This window comes from Talpa occidentalis, unplaced genomic scaffold (genome assembly GCF_014898055.3).
Source record: "Talpa occidentalis isolate TD23 unplaced genomic scaffold, MPIMG_talOcc4v2.1 talOcc4.7, whole genome shotgun sequence".
In the NCBI taxonomy this organism is placed as follows: Eukaryota; Metazoa; Chordata; class Mammalia; order Eulipotyphla; family Talpidae; genus Talpa; species Talpa occidentalis.
Genome location: NW_023605083.1, coordinates 52285672 through 52309088, shown reverse-complemented (window position 1 = coordinate 52309088; position 23417 = coordinate 52285672). Strand labels below are relative to the sequence as shown.

General features: G+C 47.6%; 2 protein-coding genes across 7 annotated transcripts in view; one reads left to right on the top strand and one right to left on the bottom strand.

Moving 5' to 3' along the window:
- FBXO10 (F-box protein 10) overlaps positions 1 to 7577 on the top strand; it is a 41421-nt gene extending 33844 nt beyond the window's left edge. For 4 of the 5 annotated variants that reach the window (XM_037494840.2, XM_054689356.1, XM_037494842.2 and 1 more), the window contains 4 exons: positions 435 to 704; positions 1611 to 1924; positions 3068 to 3249; positions 5079 to 7577. In XM_037494840.2, the coding sequence (XP_037350737.1) occupies positions 435 to 704; positions 1611 to 1924; positions 3068 to 3249; positions 5079 to 5253 (941 nt within the window). In that variant the 3' untranslated portion in view covers positions 5254 to 7577. Of the gene's footprint in view, positions 1 to 434; positions 705 to 1610; positions 1925 to 3067; positions 3250 to 5078 lie in introns of those variants that run through there. The other variant, XM_054689357.1, reaches the window with a different exon arrangement.
- POLR1E (RNA polymerase I subunit E) lies at positions 6881 to 23417 on the bottom strand. 2 transcript variants are annotated; one of them, XM_054689358.1, is made up of 12 exons: positions 23197 to 23417; positions 19178 to 19281; positions 18403 to 18479; positions 17031 to 17116; positions 14854 to 14909; positions 13254 to 13398; positions 11988 to 12095; positions 11272 to 11368; positions 10505 to 10638; positions 9513 to 9594; positions 8623 to 8754; positions 6881 to 7847 (listed from the first exon to the last, which is right to left on the bottom strand). In XM_054689358.1, exons 2-12 carry the CDS (start codon positions 19241 to 19243, stop codon positions 7688 to 7690), a joined length of 1143 nt encoding a protein of 380 aa, XP_054545333.1. In that variant the 5' UTR covers positions 19244 to 19281; positions 23197 to 23417; the 3' UTR covers positions 6881 to 7687. The 2 variants fall into 2 exon arrangements, with proteins under 2 accessions (XP_054545333.1, XP_037350740.1); XM_037494843.2 differs by lacking the exon at positions 23197 to 23417 and adding an exon at positions 19840 to 20057.

Below are 23417 nucleotides of genomic sequence, written 5' to 3'. Positions count from 1 at the left end.
TTGCATGACTGCTTTCTGAGGTTGATACAGTTATTAGCCCTATTTTAAAGACTAGGAAAGCACAGCACAGACAGGTTCCCCGCCCCTGCTCAACATCACACAGTTAGATCATGGCAGGTCTGGGCTTCAGACTGAGGCCACCTCGACCTCTGTGCCAGGAGAGATCGGGTCCCTCTGGACTGTCATGAGGGGTCCCTCACGCTTATGGTCTGAAAGTGTGGCCTTGACAATCCCAGAGCACTTTCACACTGTGGAATGATGCCAGGCATGACTGAGCTAACTGTTAACTATCCTCTTGTGTGAGGAGAAGCCTACAGCCAGAGCCATCGAGTAAGTTGTCCAAAGCCAATAGCAAATCAGGGACAATCTTCTAGACCAGTATCTTTTTCAGGGAGCTGCCTCAGTGTCAGTGACCAGATCCTTTCATTGTCCAGCTAATAAGGGCTGTGGTGTGTGGATGATGTCATCCAGCCTGCCCCATGTCACCAGCAATCACGTCAGTTACAATGGCCTGTATGGAGTGGCAGTGTTTAGCCAGAAGGACGGCTCCAGTGAGTTCCCTGGAGGCCATGGGGCCCAGGAGAACTTCAGCGAGGACGGGGACGCTATCCTTTGGGAGACAGAGCTGGAGAAGGATGATGACCCGCTGCGCCGGCCAGTCACCATCGCCCTGGTGGAGTCTAACAGTATTAACCACAATGGAGGTGAGGCCCCCACCCCTACCCTCCCCCCAGACCCTGCGCAGGGGCCTCTGTGCTCTCTCTCACTGCCTTGTGGGCCCTTCACAGTCACCGACCTAATACCCCAGCACCCTGGCCTTTAAGTTCCCTGAATGTGAATCCTTTCTTGCTTGCTTGTACCTCCCTACTTAGCTCAAGTTCTCCTGCCTGAAATTCCTGCTCTCCCCTCTACACATCCCAAGCCAATTGGCCTTCGCAGGGTCCCTTTGCACACTCCATCCTCCTCCTCTTGACTGTACCCTCCCCTCATCCTCGTTGGTTACAGGGTCTGAGAATATACTGGTTTTGGGGCATTTTATCAACTCTGATTGGCTGTAAACTTGAGGAAAGGGACTGAATCCCACTCCTGTCAGTGCCCCCTGTACCAAATCCTACATGTGGCATACATATTGCTAAGCAATTTGTGAGACATATTTTTCACATTTTAACATTTCTAATGAGAAGCTTCTTGTAATTAATGGCACAATAGTTTAATTGGCAATGATTTTTTATTAGATTATGTTTTAAATTCACGTTATCTTGGTAAAAGTAAAAGGCCTTTGATGTTTCTTAAATTGAAAAAAAATTATTGTGGAGTTCATCTAACGCCAGAGCTCCCAAACTTGGCTGGTTGCCAGAATCAGTAAGGGGGGCTGATGGAGGAAGGACTGGTAAATAAGCTTCTGGGCCCTGGTAATAAGCTCATTTCTCTGGGAGTGGCAGAGGGCAGAGAAGGTGGTGACCGGCAGCCCCAGCCTGATTGTCTGAAAAGTGGGGTCTATCCCCTCCCAGCTCAGGGTTTCCTCCACACTTCTTTCCTGGGGTGCACAGTTCCAGGAAGGCTTTCCTGACCACTTGACCACTTTGTGCTCTCTCTGCTCCCACCTGTAGCCTCAGGACTCTATGTCCAGAGCAGTGAGGCGCTGCACGTCATCACCAATGTGATCCATGCTAATGGAGACAGAGGCATCACTGTGGCCCAGAGCAGCCAGCTCACCCGTGTGGCCAACAACAGCATCTCCTGCAACCGCCAGAGTGGGGTCAAAGTGGAGGCCCAGTGCAAGGTGGAGCTCCGGGGCAATGGTATCTATGACAACAGAGGCCACGGTGTCATCACCAAAGGTGACAGCACAGTTGTCATTGAAAACGACATCATTGGCAACCGGGGCAGTGGGCTGCAGCTGCTGCCCAGGTCTGATACTAAGGTGTGTATATGTGTGCACGTGTGATGGGTGGTTCCAGCACGGGCACGGCCCCGGGAGAGCCCTCATTCTCTCTGTGCTGAGAAGCAGGGCTTTAAGCACTCAGCGCTGCAAGGGATATCATTCCTTCTGCCAAAACACAACCTGGGAGATGCAGGTGGGGCTTCACAAGGGAGGGGACGTGTACACTCGGTCCTGAAGGATACAGGAGTTGCCACCTGAGGAATCTCTGGGGTCTCCAGGTCAAGGTCAGGGAGGGCTGTTTCATCTCTTTTCCCCTACCAGAATAATCCCACACAGGAACTGGTATGCAGTAAGTGCTTAAGGAGTGAAGTCTCGCTTTGGGGCCTTTGCACAGTCTACTTCCTGTATAACCAGAAAACCCCTTCTTCCCTGTTTTCTATTGGGTTGTTGGAAAAGTCATGACATTATTTAAAAATGCGACACGATTTTTCCAACCCCAGTACTTCAGTTCAATAGTTTTGAGTGTCATTTCTGGAAACCCCTTCTGACCACCTGCCACCCCAGACAGTTTGAGGCCATGTCCACCCCTGTCTCACACAGCACGTCCCACTACTTGTTCCTTTGCTTGTCTCCCCATTAGGGCACTGAGCTCTGAGCTCCATTTTTATGCAAAGCACTGTGCTGGGTGCTAGGGTTCAGTGTTGAACTCAATAGACCCGCCCCTACCCTTGTCATACTGTGATCCCTGAGCCTCAGTTTGGCTCTGTGGCTTCATAAGTTGGTAACTTAGGCAAGGAGTAAAGAATTCCTTGTCTTGCATCTGAGCACTGTGGGAGCAGAGAGGGGAGGTGGGAGCATGCTGTCACCTCTGTTGCATTGCCAGTGGCCCTGGCTTCTGACACCACTCCCCTCATTGCCAGGGCTTTGCACACAGTTCCTTCTTCCTGGAACAACTCTCTCCCTCTGCACCTGATAAACTGCTGTTTACCCATCACCCCTGCTAGCCCTCCCAAGCACACCCCCCCCACCCCCTGCTGACCTCAGTATCCTTTCTCTGGGCTCCCATGGCTCACTGCTGACCTAACATCTCTTACCCTCCAGTTTTATAAATAGTGGTTCACTTGCCCCCTCCCCAAGGCTGGGAATCTCTGTTGTGTGACCATCTCTGACCACCTCTCCTAGGTAATAAAGAACCGGATCCATTCATTCCGGGCCTATGGCATTGCAGTGCGGGGCCGTGCCAAGGCCCTGGTGCAGGAGAACATCATCTTCCAGGGGAAGACCAATAAGACCATCTTTCAGCAGATCTCAAACAACCGAGAATGCATCATGCAAAACAACAAGTTCTTGGTCTTCAAGAAAAAGTAAGTGTTTTTAGTGCTTAAACCTACCTTCTAGAACCACAGTGAGTCACAGACCCAGTGATTGCAGCTATACTTGTTCCCTGCAGTCCTGGACTCTGATCAGATAAAGGCCTGGGCTGAGGACCTGCGCCTGACTGCATGGGAGGGAAGGGGCTTTGAATCAGGGATACGAGGCTTCAAAGATCAGCTCTGCCAGTTACTATGTGACCTTGGGCAAGTGACTCAACATCTCTGAGCCTTAGTAAAATCCAGTCACTCTTAAATTGGAGCACCAATTTAAGATAAAATAAGATCATGCACGTAGCAGGATATCTGAGGTATCACAAAATGTTCATTGCTGCCACTACTGTTGTCAATCACGTTTAGAACCTTACATCTGCCTCAGACTACAATAACTGCCTTGCACACATCTTCCCCAAATCCTTTTCCCTGTTCCCCATTTTAATAACATCTCTATCCATTCTGTTCTGGCAGCAAAACCTTTGGCTCCTCCCCCTTCCTCCCCCTTCCTAGCCCTTTACCAGGTCCTCTGGATTCTGCTTCTAAAACGTCCTTGTATCTGGTACCTCCTCTCCCCAGCTGCCGCCACCCTAGTTCAGGTCCCAGTATCAGATCACCCCCTCTCCCCCAACTCCTACTGAATTACCAGAACAGCTGTTCCAGTCTTTTATGGATTAACTCTGTTCTGATTGGCTGGTGCTTTGCTAAACTTGGTTATAAAAATAATTATCAGTGTTGGTGTTTCTCCTGTCCTGTAGCCACAGCCTCTTACCTAATCTGACTTTAGGCTACCACCACACCCCCTTCTCCATCTCCCCCACATACATATAAAACATTGTTGCTGACCTAAGCAATTTAGGATCATGTATGTGTGGGAGACGATTCCTTTCAATTCAAACAAAGCCATGACCAAAGCTTCTCTGACCCTGATCCTTTATCATCTCCATTAAGAGCTAGAGGAACTAGAAACCCACCAATTCAGTCCCCTGTAGGTTTGCACATTCTAGCCTGTCCTATAGAACTCTTACACAATGTAGTCTTGAGTTTGGCTTCTATGCCTTAGCCTGATGCACCCGAGTTTCACCCATGGCATTCATCTGTCATTCATAAATGAAGGTACCACAGTTTATCAATCAATGCATGAGCTGAAGGGCATTTAGGTAGTTTCTAGTTTTTTTGGGTTTTTTTAAAAGATTTATTTTTTATTTATACAAGAACCGGGATATAGGCCAGATGCGCAGGAGGGTGAGAGGATTCACCAGAGACAGAGTGGGGAGCAGAACAGGCAGACTGACGAAACACACTGCTGAGCGGGCAAGACAGGAGAGGTCTGCTGTGCCATGTGGGTTGCTCCGTGGCCGGTGGGGATCGAACCGGCACTGCAGAGGCTGCGGACAGCTTCACAGCGCTGCACTCAACTGCCTGTGCCACCAGGGAAGCCCCTAGGTCGTTTCTAGTTTTGGGTGATTATAAATAAAGCTTCTATAAACATTCCTGGTCATGCTGCCTGGAAAATAAAAGGAAAAAATAAAACCACTTACCTTATCCACATCTTAATTTAAAGATGAGGAAATTGAGGCCCACAGAGGGAACTTGTCCAAGATACATGCAGAATTGAAGGCAGCGCTGGAACTAGAAAATGCAACTATTGCCCCTTGGTTTCCCACATCCCACCTCCTTGGGCTTTCACTAACTTAAGAGACAGAGGTGACACTAAGATTAATAAACACCTGGATCCCGTGGTCTTGAGTCAAAGGTAACATAGTGCAGGGCATTCAGCAAGTGCTGTGGACCCTAGGTGTTCATCAACTCTCTTTTTCTATCTCCAGGTCTGATACATGGCGCCTGGTGAATCCACCAGCACGGCCTCACCTTGAAAACTCTCTCCGAGGCCCCTCTGCAGCCCACAGTGGACAGAAGGTGACAGCCATGGCCACCAGGATCACTGCCCGTGTGGAAGGGGGCTACCACAGCAACCGTAGCATCTTCTGCACCATCCTATAAGGATGGGGGCACCTCAAAATGGGCTAATGGGGGGCACACTGTCCAAAGACTCCAGGAGCAGTGACCACACACCCTGCTCTCAGGCTTGGCGCTGATAGGGGCTCAGCCATGCCAAGAGGTGAGATTTTCGGGATGGAAGCAGTAGTATTGCAGGGGTGCTGGGCCCCTCTCCATCCTTATTCACCACCCCACTGAGAAAACAGGCTCTCACACCTCCTGGGAACTAAGTACAAGGTACCTCTCAAGCCCTTCCACTCCACAACTGCCTCAGCAGAAAGGGACTTGGAAGTGATTTGTAAGGAGAAAAAGGAAAGAGTTGGCAGGTTTCCAGTCACTCAGACTCTTGTAGAGATTGAGTTCAGGAAACAGATACTGAAGTGTTGGTCAGGGTTTTCTGTTTGAGTTACAGGGAACTGCATTTTACACACACCAAACCCAGACTCTTCTCAGGAAAGAGCAGATTTACTCCTGAAGGAGGGCAGTAATTCCAGTGAGGTGGGAAGAGATGACTGCCCCAGAATTTTCCCTTTCCTAGACCAGCCTGTGGAGGGGAGTCGAGCTTGGTTTCCTTGAGGACACAGTTCTTAGATTTGGACATGAATGTATCTGGAAGAAAGGAACTCGAAAGGGAGCTCCTTTTGAAAGGCTGCCCCAGGGATGATAAGGGGCTTGCCGAAAAGAGGAGGGGCCTGTGGAGAAGGCATCCTTTGAGCAGCTTGGCTGTGCAGGTAGGTGCTCCTGGGCAGTGCAGGGATGCATGCAGCTCCACGCTGACCTCCCCAAATTCCTGAACTCAGGAGGATGTTAGCTCTGCGCCTGCCACACAACGGGGATTCAGTTCCCCTGCGCCCACCCCCATCAGCTGTCCCTCCTGGGCACCAGACTGGTGGAGATGGAAGTGCCTCCGGCCCCCATCTGTATCCATGTTCTCGTGGACCACTACCTGCCTTCACTGACCCCACCGTGACTTCCCCATTCTGTGCCTTGGCTCGTGCTTGTCCCTCTTCCCGGCATGCCTTCTCCTCACCTATACATCCCGATCACACCCCCTCTTCAAGGTTCAGCTCAGACACTGCCTTCTCCACAGAGCACTCCCCACCCTCCAGGTGACAATGCTCTTCCCCCTCTGAGCCTCCTCTGCCCCTTCCTCTCAGGTACTGAGCACTTTCTGCCTTGCTTTGGATTCTCCAGGCCCATCTCTGTCCCACTCACCTGCCCGGGGGCGCTGAGGGTGGGACCACGTCTCACTGCCTGTGTTCCCCTGCTGGGACTGCAGTGGGGCTAGTAGCTGAGTGAAGAGACGAAGGCCAGTTCCCAAAGGGCTTTACTGATTCCTACTGTGAATGTGTCAAGCTTCCAGAGCCAGGCAGGCTCAGGCCTCAACTGCTTGAAGGGGGCTGAATGCAGGATAGCTCAGCCTGAACACTCCCCTTCCCACTCGGCCTTTCATGTGGGGCTCTCACCAGCCTGTTGGGGTCACTGTGCCTTTCCAGGCTGGTTCTGCCAAGGCCCCTGGTGCTGCTCTGCCTGGTGGGGTGGGAGGGAGCTAGAAGGACCCAGGAGCACTGGCTTCTCCCTGAGGACTCTGGCACAAGAGTACAGTCCCCACCCCCCCATCCCCAGCGCTGTCCTTTGCACTTCTCTGGTGGCCTCAATGTGAGTCGCTGTACAAAATGCTGCCTTTATAATTTTGTATGAAATGACTTTTCTGTGAACCAAGTGCTTATGAAAATCTCAGCAACCAAAATAAAGTGGTGTATTTTAAAAGGTGCTTTGGGGAGGAGGACTTTCCTTGGTCTGGGCACAGGCTGGAGTTCAGAGGTGGCTGGGTACAGGCCAGGACTGCTCTACCTTCCCCAGGCCCCACCGCTGCCACTGGAGGAGGCAGGACAGTCCAGGGTTACACAGCCCGGCCATCCAGCTCGTAGCTCCACAGTTCTGGCTCAGAGGGATGTGTCCTCAAGCCAGTCAGAACTTGTACTGCATTCAGGCCCGCTGTCCCAGGGCTCTGTGAAGATCCAGCCCCTGAGCAGAGGCCTCCTCACTATCTATTCTACTGGTCTTTCCAGACCTAAGCACGTCACTTCATGTTTCTCTTTATTAATCTTCATCCATTACATATGGCCCAGGGTTCAGCCTAGTGAGATCTTTTGACCCCAAATTCCCTGGACCCCACCCCCCCACATCCCCATGTGTGAACCAACACCAGGAACAACTTCCATTTGTAGTCCCAGCAACACCGTGGGGGAGGAAGTTCACGGTGGTGGTCACATTCTGTGTCGGCTTGACACCAGCGTGACAGATGCTGACTTCTGACTTTACGCCCATGCCAAAACAGGGCTTCTTCCTTTGTCTTGTTTGAAAAATAAAACTGGAAATGAATAAAAAAGAGTGCTACAATGTGGCCAAAATGCTGAGTCTGGAAAGCACACCTCTAGGTGATTTTCCTCCGTTTTGACTGGCGCTCAGCGTTCTGGGCTGGAGGCAGTGGGATGTGCAGCGTGCCCAGTTTGTGATCCTCCTCCATGCCAGCTGCCAGGGCCACCCTTCTTTTGGAGATCCTGAGCCTCATGGCTTTTGCGATCTCAATCATCCTAAGGAGAAAGTACACAAGAATGAAGAGTCTCCACAATGTGCCCACTCAGGGAGGCTTGGCAAGAGGGGGCGGCCCACTCATGCTCCAGCCCAGGAAGTCAATCCACCAAAAGCAAAACCCCCGACAGACAGGTCCCCCGGCTTCCCACTCTGCACCAGAGCATCAGATAATTTCACTTCAATGGGCTGCCATTAGAAAATGTCTACATAGGTAAAGGAAACTGAGATATCTAGATCCCATTAATAATGTCATGCACTTCCTAGAATGTGGATTGAGCATTTGTTCAAATTCTACAGGCTCCAAGTATCTGTTTATCTTTTCTTTTTAACCTCACTGCCTGTGAGACTAGCCTTCTGAATAATCCCCTCAAGGACTGTGAGGAGTCCCAACAAGGAAGTTTCCAGAGCTTCTCAAGGCTGCTTGGTTAACAAGAACAGATACTATGGGAAGGCTCAGGGGTGAAGCCCAGCTATCCCCCTCCCTGACTGGTGTTGCAAAGGTCACTGACTTCTCTGAAACTAAAATTCTTCAAATGTCTTTTAGAGAAATCACCGAAATATTAGCGTAACGGGACGAACACCATACCTAGCACAGAGAAGGCACTGGAATATCTGGGTGCTCATCCAATCATTCACTCACTGAAAACTGGCACCTGTTTCCCAGTCTTTCCCATATTGAACATCCCCAGGTCCCACAAAGGTGCCTCAAGCTTCACAGTGTTACTGGGGGCACGTTAAGGTAGCCACAGGGGTGTTTGAGTCTGTTGGGCTCACCTCCTCTCACTGAGTTTCAAGTCCCTCTGTAATATTGTCAGGTCAATCTGGAAGTCATTTATGTGCAAGGCGAGTATGATCACGTATGCAGTGATCTTTGCCTTCATAGAATCCGAAATGAAGTTCCGTAAACTGCAGGATCAGTAACAGCAAAGGAGAGACAATGTTAAACTCCAGGATGATTTCTCCAAAGGTAAAATAAAAACAGCCACGCCTGTCCCCCTGCCCACTCCATGTCTTCCCATCCTGGAGAGAAGAAAAGGAATTCAAGCGACACCCCTGTCCTTCAAGGAGAACGAGCCTTTGCACAGCAGCAGTGAGCTAATCCCAGTGTTCCCTCAAAGGGGAGAGAAAGGCGCAGCCACACTTTCCCCAGGCACAGTTAGTGCCTTGCAAGTGAGGACCTTCTGAATCTGTTCCCTTCCTCAGCATGGCTGCTGCGAAAGTCATCCCAAACCCAGCTGCTGATAAATCTGCCAAGCACACTCAGCACGAGACACTTCCCAAGTGAACAGCAGGAAGAAAGCCCGGGAGCGCTGTTTAGTCTTCTCTCCCCCCAAATCATCACACAGCTGCCTTTGACTACAGCAATGTGCTCCCATAGAACACTAGTTCCTCGGGACCTCAGGGAGGATGGCAAGAGTGTGAAGGGAAGTCTGCTGCAGGACGTGCTAGGGCCTTTAGGTGAACTTCTCCAAAGGGAACAGGGTACATAACATACAGTGCTTCCTTAACTTACTTGACCCCAGAACCCCTCCAAATGCATTGCTCTCTTCAGCACAGCATCTCTGTGGATATGGAATTAAATACAAAACCCTCCTCGCCGTGCTCACCCTCCCCAGCTGCTATCACCTGTATAGGGCAGAACCCCAGAAATCAACCCTACTGACCTGCCATTGCTGTAAGTCAAGCAGGTAAAGTGCTTCAGCAATTTGGTGTTGATGATGTGTGGGATTCCAGGCCCCAGGGCACCTATAATACAAAGATGAATTTAAACATTTTCTTGCAAAACCCTCGGACCACACACCTCATCCATGTGCGGGGAGAAGGCAACAGCTGAGTCACTAGAATGATCAGAACCAAGTGGTCAGAGAAGCAGGGCCCCAGCAAACAGAACAGCCACTTTTGCACTGAAAATCCACTCAGGTGTGCTTCAGCCTACAGACCATATATGAACAGCAGAGATCTGCAATAGGGTGGTGATAAGAAAGAGTAAGAATTGACTCCAGTGAGGTCTAAAGACACAAGAAGTCATTAAATGTTAGAATGCAAAATGACTACAGAAAATCCAAGGAGAGAGAGAAAGGAGACTAGATTGTGAAAATAAGAATTAAACAATAACTGAAAAGCATGAATAGACTCTTGGGTACCTGATCATAGTAATGACTACACACGCCCACCCCTAAAACTGTTGGGCGTTCACCTCCAGGTACACGTGAGCATGACAGCTCCCTTCAGCCCCAGCTACAGTTGAGAATGGGGTGGGACTCCTCTCCCAGGCAGACAGACATGAACTGACCCAACACAGAAATAACCTGTCACAAGCTTTCGTGAGCAAGGCCAATGTTTCTTGCTGTATGACTGATGTTTGTCTAATACTTTCCCCATTTTTACCTGGTCTGGCTGGATAGCAGACCTTGCCTACTGCAGAACAGAGGTAGTGAATGTTAGGTCTGAACAATCATGTATTCCAACCTGTTCCTATTCTCAGCTGGGGAAGAGCTAGCTGAGTCCTCTCAGCACATCAGCAGTAGCAACAGGAGCTTCATCATTACAGTTAAAAATAAAGACCTGGGCAGACATACCCATTTCCTTCTCTCATCAGAGTTGGTCTAAGAACTACAAATAATGAACTAGAAAAAAAGGTCCATCGTGGACTTACTTTTCCGCTTAATTACTTTCTGGGCTCGAAATTTGATGAGGGTGTCCAGAAACCATATGCACCGGGCCTGGCGGTCTCGGCTCTCCTTGTCGAATGGTAAATTTTTCAGAGCTTCTATGACAAAGCAGCAGTGGCTAAAACAAGGGAGGGAAAGGGGTGAATGTATCTGGTAAAGAACACACTCTGTCCGGAACCAGCGCCCACTCACAGCTGACACATACTCAGCCCCTGAGGAAGGGTCGGCCGCCAATGCCCCTTAGAGCAGGAGGAATGTGGGTTAGTGCAAGGGTGCTGAGGGGCGAGGGGGAGGAGAAAGGACAATAATCTCATAATTATTTAAAACATACAATACGTAAAATACTAAGTTTAATTTCAAAAGAAGCTCACTCAGTACGTGATCACGGACAAACGACCACTTCAGCTGGCACCTACTCCCAGACCAGCACTCGTGCCCCGCCAGTGACAACCAGCATCAGCAGGACACTGTGGGACACGGGCCAGCTCCAGCTTCTGGCCCCAGATCATAAGACCTCATCACCCTCTGTCAGAGTCCATGCTCAGAGGCCAACTTTCTCCCTTGAATGCCACTCATGGCCTTGGGACTACAGGCCTGGAAGCCCAAACGTTCAAGGAAACACTGGCTCATTTGTGTTGTGGTGCTGAACAGACGTATGTCCTCTCTGACTGACACCCAAAGGTCCGCTTCTGACTACTGTTGTGGCCCATATGGCTCCCGCAGACACTCCATTGATCCAAGAGGGGGGTACCTGTTCTCCTCGATCATCTTTAGTATTTCTTCCGATGTGACATTCTTAAAAGCTTCAGATGGGCTCTGAAGAGCTTCATATTCCGAAGGGGAAAGAACTAGTTACAGGTCAAGGATACGATCTGACCACAAATGGAAACTTCCAACTAGCTCGATCAACCTGTAGCAGCCTCATTTTACACAGGAGAAAACAAAGGCTGAGGGGAAGAGCACTCAGTATATGAGCAGGGCTCAAGGACTCAGCTGTCCAGACTCCCAGTCTAGACCTCCTTCTTTGCCTAGGCTTTTCTGCCTTCTCTTTCTTACCACAAAGCCACTGCCAGGCACTTTACATCTCACTAGACCCGCAAGTAGGGATATTTTATGCTAACCTTTCCTTTTACAAAATCAGTCTGCCCTAGCTCTTGGACAGGGATAGACTTAAGTGTCATATTTTGACATTTTTTTATATTCATGGTGGGGTGAATACCCTCCCGGGGCCGAGAAGTGGACATTTGGTATTTTGCTGCAAAAGGATTTGAATCACAGGTGCTGGTGCCAGAGTAGGTCCCCAGCCAGTGAGGAAGCCTAGCTCACAGCCCAGAAAGAGCAGGGTTCTAGACACAGCTGCTGTGAATGTCACAGGACCACTGACACCTTCAAAGTCTATCTGTGCCACTAATATGTAAGCAAGCACCCCAACTTATGAAAGCAGTTTTTCTAATGCAAGAAGGATACGGTCTTCAAACTTATATACATCTTCAGGCTTGGTTGCATCAGCATGACAGGGAGGGAGGTAGGCGGAGTCATCTTGCGAGTCATCCTGGATGGCATCATTGACCAGAGCTTTTCAATACAGGAAAAAGTCAGTGTCGGTGTGACCCTGTGTGGCTTCGGATTCTCCAATACTCTTTGCAACCAATGCACTGAGATCACAATCGATCCAGAAACCTCTAACATGAATGTGTCTGGCTGTGTAGCCCAACTGCCCCAGCAACTACCAACTCCAGAGCTGTCAACTCCTGACACACGCTTTCTCAGGTGCTAGAGAAGGCACCCACTGCACATTCCCCCACAGGAACCTTGCATTACAGTTTGGAGAGTCACATGTGCTCATAAATATTCACAAGACAATAAGAGAGAAGTTAAAAATAAGGGATAATCAAAAGAGTCTGCAATGGCTTAACTTGAGAAAACTTTTCCACATACTAGGTAGAAATAGAAAAATATCCATATAATCATGGGGTATGGATTTCCTAAAAATTACTAAAATTCCATTTTAACAGAAACTGCTCTTACAAATCCTTTCTCTTTTTTAAAAAATAATAATCACTTAAGGGCCTCCCCAGTGGCGCAGTGGGTTGAGCGCAGCGCTGTGAAGCTGTCCGCAGCCTCTGCAGCGCAGGTTCAACTCCCGGCCGGCCAGGGAGATATCCATATGGTGCAGCTGACCTCTCATGTCTCGCCCATTGCTCCCCTCAGCAATGCCTTCAGTCCATCTGCCTGTTCTGCTCCCTGCTCTGTCTCTGGTGAATTCTCTCACCCTCCTGCTTATCTGGCCTGTACCCCAGCTCTTGTATAAATAAATAAATCTTTAAAAAAAAATCACTTAATAAATATATTTTGAAGTAGACAAATACGGGTGGAGGGAATGAAATTTAGAAGCCGAAAAAAAAAAATACAACAACACACAACAGTGCCTCCAGAGGCTCAGTTCATCATTGTCACATCAGTATCTTGGGCCTTCTCCCTCCGCTCTGCCCTGCAACCTTGAATTCAGGGACCAAGGACACGTGCACATAAACGTTCCCAAGTCTATCTCCTCTTGCTGACCGTGAGCTCACTGAGGGCAGGTGTTCCTTACTATCTCTGTTTCCGAGAAGGCCTCAGCAAGGAGTAGGAAGGAATCTAATTCCCATCATTTCCACCTGTGGGGTGGGAACAGGTTCCAGAGGAAAAGCTGTCTTCAGGAACCAATTCTTACCCCAAGTTCCACTTGCTTACCAGTCACACCCTTTGTATCAATGATACTCTCTGCAGCTTTAGCAACTGCACGGTTCAAAGAGTCACTGCCAACACTGTTCATCCTCCTGGAGTTCAGGGCCCGCTTCTGTTTGACGGTACCAAAGGCTTCAATGCAAGAGTCCATCTGTGCAAAAAACAAACTTGGTTACTGGGAACAGACAGGCACTGTTCCTCCCAGCTGTGTGACTACGGAGAGACTCTAGGCCTCTAAAGCATTCTCTCACCTCTAAGTCAGGCTGAGTCCTACCTATCTACTTCATAGACTTGTTGTAAGAATCAAACGATATAAACAGATTCATTACAAACTTTATAAATTGTAAAGATCTATTTGTAAGGTGCAGAGTAAGGTAAAAAGTATCAGGCTTTTCTGCCCTCCCGCCATTGGGACAGATGACAGAACCCTGTGGTCCCAAATGCATGCCTGATGACAGGCACCTGGAATAGGGTGTGGGCATGAGTAGATGGGATTCACCTGGGCTGAAACTGGGCTTTTAAGGGTGGCATCTGGGGACGCCAGAAGAAGCCAAGAGAGAAGCAGATCCATGAGAAGAACAGAGAGAACATGAGAGAAGGCCGGAGAGCCCGGAGTGAAAACTTGCTGGGGGTTGGGAGGCCTCCCGGCCCCCCAGCGCCCCTGCCTGCCATGTACCTGGTAAATCCCAATAAAAGCCTGCAAAAGCCATTGAGAGCTCCAGGACTCCTTCTTTACCCAGTCTGCTGGATCAGAAAACCTGCACTGTGTCCTGTCCTGCCCCTACATAAGGCAACAGTGTCTCCCATAAAATGAAAAGACTCGACTACAACTAAGGTTGGTAGACTATGGCATACTACTATTCCACCGTCCTACATCCACAGCAGACACTGGAAATAGTCCCTCTGTGTCTAAAGGTAGCTTCACACCTCTTCTCAAGACAGAGGTTCAGTGGGCCTCCCCGGTGGCGCAGCGGTTGAGCGCTGGGTTGCGAAGCTGCCCGCGGCCTCTGCGGCGCCGGTTCGATCCCCGGCTGCTCCCCGGCCACCGGAGGAGGGTCCCACATGGTGCGCAGACCTCTCCTGCCGCCCGCTGCTCCCCTCAGCAGTGTATTTCGGTCCTTCTGCCCATTCTGTTCCCCACTCTGGCTCTGGTGAATTCTCTCACCCTCCTGCGCTTCTGACTGTACCCAGTGCTTATATAAATAAATAAATCTTTTAAAAAAAAAAAAAAAAAGACAGCGGTTCATCAGTCAATTGAAGAGTCAATCAATCTGCCATCCTGGGATGAAATGACATTGGTAGGAATCTTCTATACTGAAAATCCTAGTTTATTTTTATATGATAGTCTCTAGGAGACAGCCAATATTTTGCAATACTGGCCTAAATCTTAAAAACAAGCGTTAGCCTACACCTGAATCAGTTCAGAGAACCGGTGCCAACATCAGCACGGCCACTGCAGGAAGAAACTGTGCAGAGAACCACAGATGAAATGCACTGGGAGCGGCCAGGGAGACCCTGTGTTCAATCAGTTCATTTTACTTATGGACAAACCTCAGCTTTTGAAAGGACTTTGCTTAAGGCCCATGTCTTATTCTGTCACACTTACCTTTTCTCTGAAAGTTTTGGTCTGATTCTCTGTAGATTCACTCTCTATTGATTCATCTATGAGAACACAAAACAAACACACAGAAAAGAAAGCAAACCATAAGACCTGCAAATACTAACAGTGTTTAATATTTGTTTTTCAGATAATAAGAAGAAAAGGCTTCTTTCTTACAGAGCCTCCCAGAGCTTAACGAGTGTATACTGTGAACATTCAGTATGTAACTTTAGTATGCAGAGATAAATTAAGAAGTCAAATGAAGGGGCCATCTGGTGCTACCTCCTCATTTTGCAAATCACACACACACAAAAAAAAGAGCCTCCAGATGAAATGACTTGTCCCAGGCAGTTCACCAGGCAATGGCACAGACCCATCTAAGTCTTCAACAGCATCTAGTAAAGCTTTGCCCTCTTTGTAAAAGACCTAAAACCAAGCCTAAACATGAAGTACATATCATTTACACAAACTTCTCCAACCTCCCACAAGGTGTTCATAAAGGGGCAGTATCATCTAGTGGACAGGAGCTCTAGCTCAGACTGACTTCGCCAAAATTTAAATCCCAGGCTCATGTAAATCAATAGTATGTCCCTGCCAAAGCATTCACCTCTGTGCCAAATAAAACCTCAATAAAAAAGGAACACTGCCACAGAGGGTTGCTCTGGGAAGTGATGTGGTGCATTGAAAATATTGAGACCAGGGCCTCCCTGGTGGCACAAGGGGTTAAGACCCAACCTATGAAGCTGTCCGCAGCCTCTGCAACACATGTTTAATCCCCGGCCAGCCAGGGAGCTACCCACATGGTGCAGCAGACCTCTCCCTGCCTTGCCCGCTGCTCCCCTCAGCAGTGTACTTCAGTCAATCTGCCTGTTCTGTTCCCCACTCTGTCTCTGGTGAATCCTCTCACCCCCCACACCTCTGGCCTGTACCCCAGCTCTTGTATGCATAAATAAATAAATCTTAAAAGAAAAAAGTTTCACTATTTCTGAAAAGTGATTTCAAGAAAAATATTGTCCCGGGCTTAATAAACATATGCAGATTTAAAAAAAAAAAGTATTGAAACCAGTGCTTCACATGAAATGAGAACCGATACATATGTTTGTATGTATGTACATGCTGACTAGAATAAACCAGTATTTATAAATTTTTTTACATGAAAAAACAAACTGTGTTTAACCAACAAATCAGTGAATACTTTTCTCTGGGCTTTTGAAGTTAGAAGCGCATTTGATGGATAATTTAAATGTAATTATTTGTTTACAAAGCAGGGCATTCTTGCCCTAAAAACTAAGGACCTATAAGAAAGTCAGATGGGCTCTGGAACTTAAGAGTCCTTTAAAACTAGAGGCAAAAACTCCTATTTTTATATACTAGGTATGTTTCTGGAAAGAAGGTCCCAGTGCTTCTCAGATTCTTGAAAGGGATGGGACCACTGCTTTGAAATTAGAACTAATAACTAAAGCTTCTTAAGGTATCAGCAGATTTGGTCACCTTCCTTATCCAACACCCTCCCAGCCATGGTTCTCAGTATTTAAGATTCAGGGAACAGGAAGGGGTCCCTTCAATATGACCCTCGCACCTATCATTTCGCAAGAGCCCACTCTAGCCCTGTACATAGTCTAAGGTGCCAAAGCAGAGAAGCAGTGCAACTTCTCCCACTATACTAGGGGAAAAAATAGATGCCCTCCCAAATTAGACTATAGAGCTCTCATCACCCTGAAAGTTACTGTCCAAAACCTATAATCAACTTCCACTGCCTACCAGAGATTCTAAAAACGTTACTTCAACTATAACAGCTAATAACTAAGAAAGGCCTTTGATGGGAAAGAATGTCAGATGTGCCTTCAACATTCTGCTCCAGTAATGCTCAACTTGCTTTAAACACAATTCCCTTCTGATCTCAAGTCTGCAAACGCTGTGGAGATAGATCTGTGCTGCTGTGCTTACTACTACTACAACCAAAGCTCCTAATTTGTGCCTGGTATACAGCAGGACATAAATAGATATTTACCAAGTAGAAAACCCCTTAAAAGTTTTCAAATGAAAATGGCAGTAACAACAAACTTGGCTGGAAAGCATCCTTTTAGAAATAACTACAAAATGTGTTTTACAAAACAAAAACTCAAGCCAGCTCAACCAAGAAACCTAACAGTGTTTCTCTGAGCCTTCAGTTTGGGACCTACCTGAAAAAAGAGGCTGCATGTTGAACAATTCAGCATCGTATACTTCCATTTGACCAGAAGTCTTATTCAAAATTCCAACAAAGTGCCTTAATACAGAAGGAATAATACCAATGACAATGGATTATTCAAAAGATACTGTTTATACAGTTTCCTTTTTTCCTCTTTAAAAGTTCTTACTCGCCCTTCAGCCCCAACTCATTCCTGAGGAATGAATGTATCACATGTTCATGAGTAACAATTACCACCCCCCACCCCCAACATACACACAGCAGCATTTGGGTAGGGGTAGGAAATACAAAGGGGAAAAAAAGGCATGTGAGATAGTTATGTGGGGAAAAACCAACCAGGTGATGTTGGTAGCTGATCACATTTGGGCTCACTGCTGTAATGAGAATCCCTTTTGGGATGTAAGAATCTAGAATTATACTAGAATTTACTTCACACGTAAATTTTATAGCAGTAAAGACAAGTAAAACCTTGGTAAGACCAGTCTGATCTTGAGAGTTTCTGCTAAGGATGATGCAGTGTTAGGGTGGTTTTGGGGGGCTCCCAAAAAGTCTTGTTTGTGGTTCACTGTTAGGTATCATCACAGGGACACTGTCTGCATTAAGCCAGACCCTACAGTTAAGACTGTTCAGTCTGGACAGTCTTCATTGTACCAAGAGAGACTGGAGATAAGGAAGGGCAGTGAAGGTAAGGTCACTCAGTGAACCAGTGGCAGAGCTGGATGGGAACCACAGGCTGCACTCTTCTAGCCCGGAGTCTTTGACATTGCTGAATCTTTTCTTGTAGTTAGTTCCAAGGCACAATGCAGACAAACTGTGGCCTGATAATTCCATATTCCAAATTACTGGAGGCATATAGAGAAACTAAAGACAAACTTTAAAACCAACCCTTGACAACTGACCAGAGATCTGAGGTATCCAGGAAGAGAGGGAGTAGAAGAGGAGAGAAAACAATTGGCGGGGGTAGGGGTGGGAGAGCACAATGCAAAATGGTGGAGGACTATGGTGGTTTTAGTGGTTGGAAAACTATGGTGACCATACCTGAGGCAAGAAATCCTATATCAATGACATAAGGGTATATCATTAAAAAAACAAAGTTACTGGAAACAACTGCCTTCTAGACAGTTATAAAGAATATTACATATTAATGAAGATTTTAGAAAACTGAACAAATAAGTCATCTTTCCTTTCCTGGAATGTCCACAGGCTGGAGTGAGGGCCTCTGGGTCTGGAAACACAGGGGCTTGATAAACCTCCTAGAATCTCCCACCATCCCCAAAATAAAGACTGAGAACATCAGTGCCAGGCCCAACATCACTACCCTCCAGGTCCCCGCTCTCTCTTGCACAGAGTGTTGCATTTGGTACCTGCACAGAGTGTTGCATTTGAGGGCTCCGGTCCCAAAATTGTTTCCCACATAGGAAAGTCTGTCTGTTTCAGCCGCCTAAAACATAAAGTGGGAAAAGCTGCATTTACAACCAATATTGAAAGGCATTCAGCCTTTCATCTCTCTTTTCCACATATGCTAAAGCTTTAGCATCCAGAACCACGGTAGATTCGAATAAGAGATTCTCTGAAAGATAACCGAACCCCACTATAGTTAAGTCAAACTGGGGTGTCCCCTGGGGAAAAGGTGTAAGATGTTTGAAAGGGAAGCCCCAGATAATGCTATTTTCTATCTTGCAATAAAAGTCCTTTGGGGAGTTGTATCACAAAACTAGGGAGAGAGGCCCTGAGCTCCCAGCACTTACAGGCATGCAACAAAATGATTCTACAGGCAACCTCCTTGGCCCAAAGTCCAAGGCCTTCTTCATCCTCTGTGCCCACCTTCTCATTCATTCCTCAATCACAGCCAAGCTTTCTCACTTCCCTGAGTTTGTCCCTGTTAGCTTCTTCACTTGGAATACTAAGCCTCAGCTGTCAAGAGTTCTCCCATCCTACAGGGCTCAGCTCCAATGCACCCTCCCCAGAAAGGCATTCAGGTAAGCAGAGACTTCTCCCATTGAACTTACTCTGCCCTGAACTCACCCTCCCTGGGGCCCTGAGCTTTGTCTACTTGTATGAACTACATCCACCAAACCCAAGGGGTCCCTGCAAAGTGAGACCTGCAAAATGGAGGCAACTGGGCACTGCAGCACTTACCAGGATCCGCTGACTCCGCTTCCTAGGGTTTGTGGAGTCGCTGCTCTTGTACAAGGTAAAGCGCATATTGCCTGGATTTTGCAGCTTCCCATTGGAGAACTGGACTGCAAGATTACAACCCAAGAATGAGATGAGAGCAGAAAGACCCAGCGTGTGGAGGGGAGGAATTGTATTATTGTTGGGCAGGAGAGACTGCAGGAATGGGGATGGCAAGGAAGTCCTGATCCTGACCTAAAGAGGTTCTGAAGGAAGTCCTGGAGCAGTTGGGAAGAGAGAATGGGGAAGTGAGGGGAGTCTTAGGGAGGAGCTGTGACTGGAGGGAATGACTACGGGGATGAGGCTGACAATAGTGGTCAAGAGAAACAGAAAACCCCTGCCTAGTGGAGAGAAGGGCCAAGTTTGATACCTGGCAGGTGAGGTATGACAGGGTCTGAGTACAGTCCTGGGGAGGGGTAGCTGAGGTGTCCCCATCCAGCTGGGAAGCTGGTTATACAAATGGGGGGATGAAGCGCCCTGACCGAGCCCCAAGTAGCGGTGATGACTTGAGGGGGGTCTAGGCGGAGCTGGGAAAGGGACCCGATAGGAGGCGGAAGGGCTGTAAAAGTACCGACACGGAAGGGGAGAACTAGGGCGGGGTATTAGCCCAACTCCGCAATTTTTACCCAGTACAGCTCTCTGGCTCTTGTCGGGCTCCCCACAATACTGCCACCTCGCGCTGGGCAACAACTCCGCCGCCATCTCGCTTGTCTGGCCGCCAAGCCCAGGAGTCGAGAGAGCAGCAGCTACCAGCGAAATTGTCCACACGCGTGAAAGGAGACAGTGTGCCGAGGAGGCAGGCAGGAAGAGGCGGGTCCTCGCCGGTCACCGTCACGTGACCACACCACCGTCACCGTCTCCGCCCCCTTCCTCTAGGCGCTCCTCCCGGAACCAGAGGTGCGAACATCCGCCCACACTTCGCCCCGCCCCTTCGCGCAGTAAGGCGTGGTCTCCGCCCACACTTGCTCCGCCCCTCCCCCAGGCGCAGCACCTGATTGGCCCAGCGCCTATGGGGGTGTGGCCCTAAGGTCCCAAGGCTTTTGTAAGCCGTGAGACTTGTGCCTAATCTTTCCATGAGTTTTCTCCTTGCACAGCACGGTCTGGCCAAAGTATGGTTCAGCTCACCTATGTGGACAAATACATCTTAGTAAGATCTTAAAGGCCTAGTTCAAATTTAGAATTCTCTAACCTAAACTACTTGAGTACCAACTAAATGTGGCTGGCAGAGACCAGCTGCTCTCTAGGACTTTCTATTCACAGCCATGGACAGCCAATCGTGAAATCTAAGCTTTGTCCACAATCCTGTCAACAGGCCCCTCCATGATCAATTCTCTGGCGTAAGCGTTGCATACACCTGTGGCCCTATCAATTCCGCGAGGATGGACCAGGGGAGAGTTCCGGCAGGATCAAGCACGGTTTTGGGCAGGGAATTCTGCTGTGAACTAAAAGGGGGATCCCGATCTGAAGGATATGTTTCTATGTCCCTGTGAATTCAACCCTCCCTCAACGTGGGAGTTATCAGAGCAGGAGGAGGGCCAAAGTAGGGCCTTTAAGCCCATTTTAAACTCTAAATTCACCGATTACCCTATAGCAAATCATACGTTCAGAATCGCATTTAGTTGTAAGCTCTTTAGTCTCTTTCAACCTGGAACAGTTCCTCACTCTTCGACTTTCAATTTAAATGTTAAATTTTACGGGCCACTTGTTTTGTAGAATGTCCCTCAATCAGCATTTGTCTACTGTTTCCAAATGATTAGTTTCAAGGTGATACAACTTTGGCAGGCAAATCACCGATATGATGCTCTTCTCTCCATATCCTATCAGGGAGCACCAAACTTCAACTTGCCCAATTACCGGTTGTATTAACTTTGGTCACTTAATTAAAGTGGTATTAACCAAGTTTTTCCACTGAAAAATTATTTTTTCCCCTTGAAATTGTTTTTTAAGGAGCAGGTACTTAGAAACTAAGTAATTCTGTTCATTCTACTTCCTACTTATTTATATAAGTAGAGACTTGTGGATCCCAATTTTGTTCAACAGATTAGAATCTGCTATCATCATTCATGTTCAGCATTTCCCATATTGAACCTATGGAAAGCCCATCAAGCTGGCTTCAGTGTTCTTTTAATATGTCCCCAACATGGGCTCCCTGGTGGCGCAAGGGGTTAAGCACCGGACTATGAAGCAATCGACGGTCTCTGCAGCATGAGTTCGATCCCCAGCAGGCCAGGGAAAAACCCACTTGGCGCAGCAGACCTCTCCTGACGCACCCGCTGCTTCCCTCAGCAGTGCACTTTGGTCAATCTGCCTGTTCTGTTCCCCACTCGGTCTCTGGTGAATCCTCTCATCCCCCGCATCTCTGGCCTGTACCCCAACTCTTGTATGCATACATAAATAAATCTTTAAAAAAATATGTCCACAACATTTTTTGAACATGCCATTACTTTCTGGCACAAAATGTCTCATTTCATTGTGCCCTTTACCTGCTGCAGCCCTGAAATCAGCCATTTCCTCAGGGAGTTCTCATTTCTTTTGGTAGGGAAGGGTATTTAGATATCAAGATCAGCGTGCTAGGTGTGGACTATATTGGCAGTGTTACTGCTTCCAGGTCTTCTCGGTGGACTTAACTAGGGAATATGTATACACATACATACTTTCAGAACTAAAAGTAATTTAATAGAAGTGATTCATTCCTAAAATTTAGAATTTCTAAATATATGTATACATAGAACTCTGAGTTCACGCTGACCTCTAATTCCAATCCAGTACCATAAGGTTCATTCTGCTTTTCAGCCAGGTGGAAGAGTAAAGATTATCAGACATGGACTGAGACAAAAACTGCCAGAATTACCACTGATAAGAACTCAAAGTTATAGAGATTCTATCTGGGGAGGGAAAGTGTTAGGGCCAGGTACTCCTATGTTATTTAAATTAACTATTTAACAATTATTCCAAATGCACAGATATCATATACATATAAATACATGTTTATATAACTGGGGTGGGGGAAGGTGGAGGGAGCCACCTGCAGTAACCAAATGTAAAAAGCTATATATAGGGACTTTTTCTAAATTAGAATTGGGGAAAATCACAGGCAGAATTTACCATAAATGTTTGTTTATAAATTCAGTTTGGAAATTCAGATACTTCTGGCGTTCTCTTTAGCATCACTTTCAGAGGAGGAAATGGAATTTTGTGAGTAAGTGGGGCTGGGGTGGGGGTGGGTGTGATGAGGCGGAGTCCTCCTTTCTTGGGGTAATATCTCCATCTGCTGGTGTTTTAGGATATCGCTAATGAAGACCTGAAAAGGCAGGTCAGATCCTACAGTGTGTTGGCAGCAACTCACCGCATAATTTCAAAGCTGTTTCTTCTGCTGCTCCTTTTCTCTTTCTTTCTTTGATTCTGCCTCATTCCCCCACTCCCTTTTTCTGAGTCTCACTCTCTCTTCCTGTCCCCGATGCAGACTCTTCTTGTATACCTATAGACACCGATGGTCATTCCTTATAAGGCAGACATTTCACCTTAAACAGATTTCTCCTTATACAGAGCTGCCTTCTGTAGTTTCTTCTTGTAGTTCCTGTTCTGCTGGCAAAGGCCACACAGAAAACAATCACCTCCTCTGCCCTGAGTCCTTCAAAAGCCTGAATACTCTGACCTTGTATTTACCTAAGCCTCTTCTCAGCACCTCTTTCCAGCCCCTCAGCTATTTATTTCATACACCAACATTTCTAGGTCTCTCCTGACCCTGACCTATTTATCCAACACTGCTGGACACAGGGCAGTATATCCAGATCCTTCTCTCATTGTGGGGTCCCACATGCTGGGTCTGGGTCCCACATGCTTAAGCTCTGGGCTATGTAGCACAGAAGAGAGAGGATCCTGTGCTTCACGCCATACCTCTCCTAAGAAAACCAATATGTGCATTTATTCTAAGCACCTATATATTAACTAATTAGGAGTTAATGATAAGCAAAATTTTTAACCTGGTTTCTGCTAAGTCAGCCTTCCATATTGTCTTTATTTTACCGCCCAATGTGGCGGTAAATTGCGTGTAAGGACTCTACAATGTCAGGGAATCTTAACAGACTTTAACATCAGACTTCATTGAAGCCTTAAAGAAATAAACCCCAGAGGCAACATTTCCAACCTGTAACGGCTGAAGGGAGAAGAATCAGTTGTAACGGCTTTTGGTTGTTAAATTCTA

What these genes read in the sequence shown, in the direction of transcription:
- POLR1E (XM_037494843.2), bottom strand. Translation starts at nt 19,915, where the DNA reads ATGGCGGCGGAGTTGTTGCCCAGCGCGAGGTGGCAGTATTGTGGGGAG. An exon ending in GAGCCAGAGAGCTGTACTGG is followed by an intron (nt 19,282 to 19,839) that starts GTAAAAATTGCG and finishes GTAATCTTGCAG; the next exon opens with TCCAGTTCTCCAATGGGAAG. An exon ending in TTGAAACTCAGTGAGAGGAG is followed by an intron (nt 7,848 to 8,622) that starts GTGAGCCCAACA and finishes CTTTCTCCTTAG; the next exon opens with GATGATTGAGATCGCAAAAG.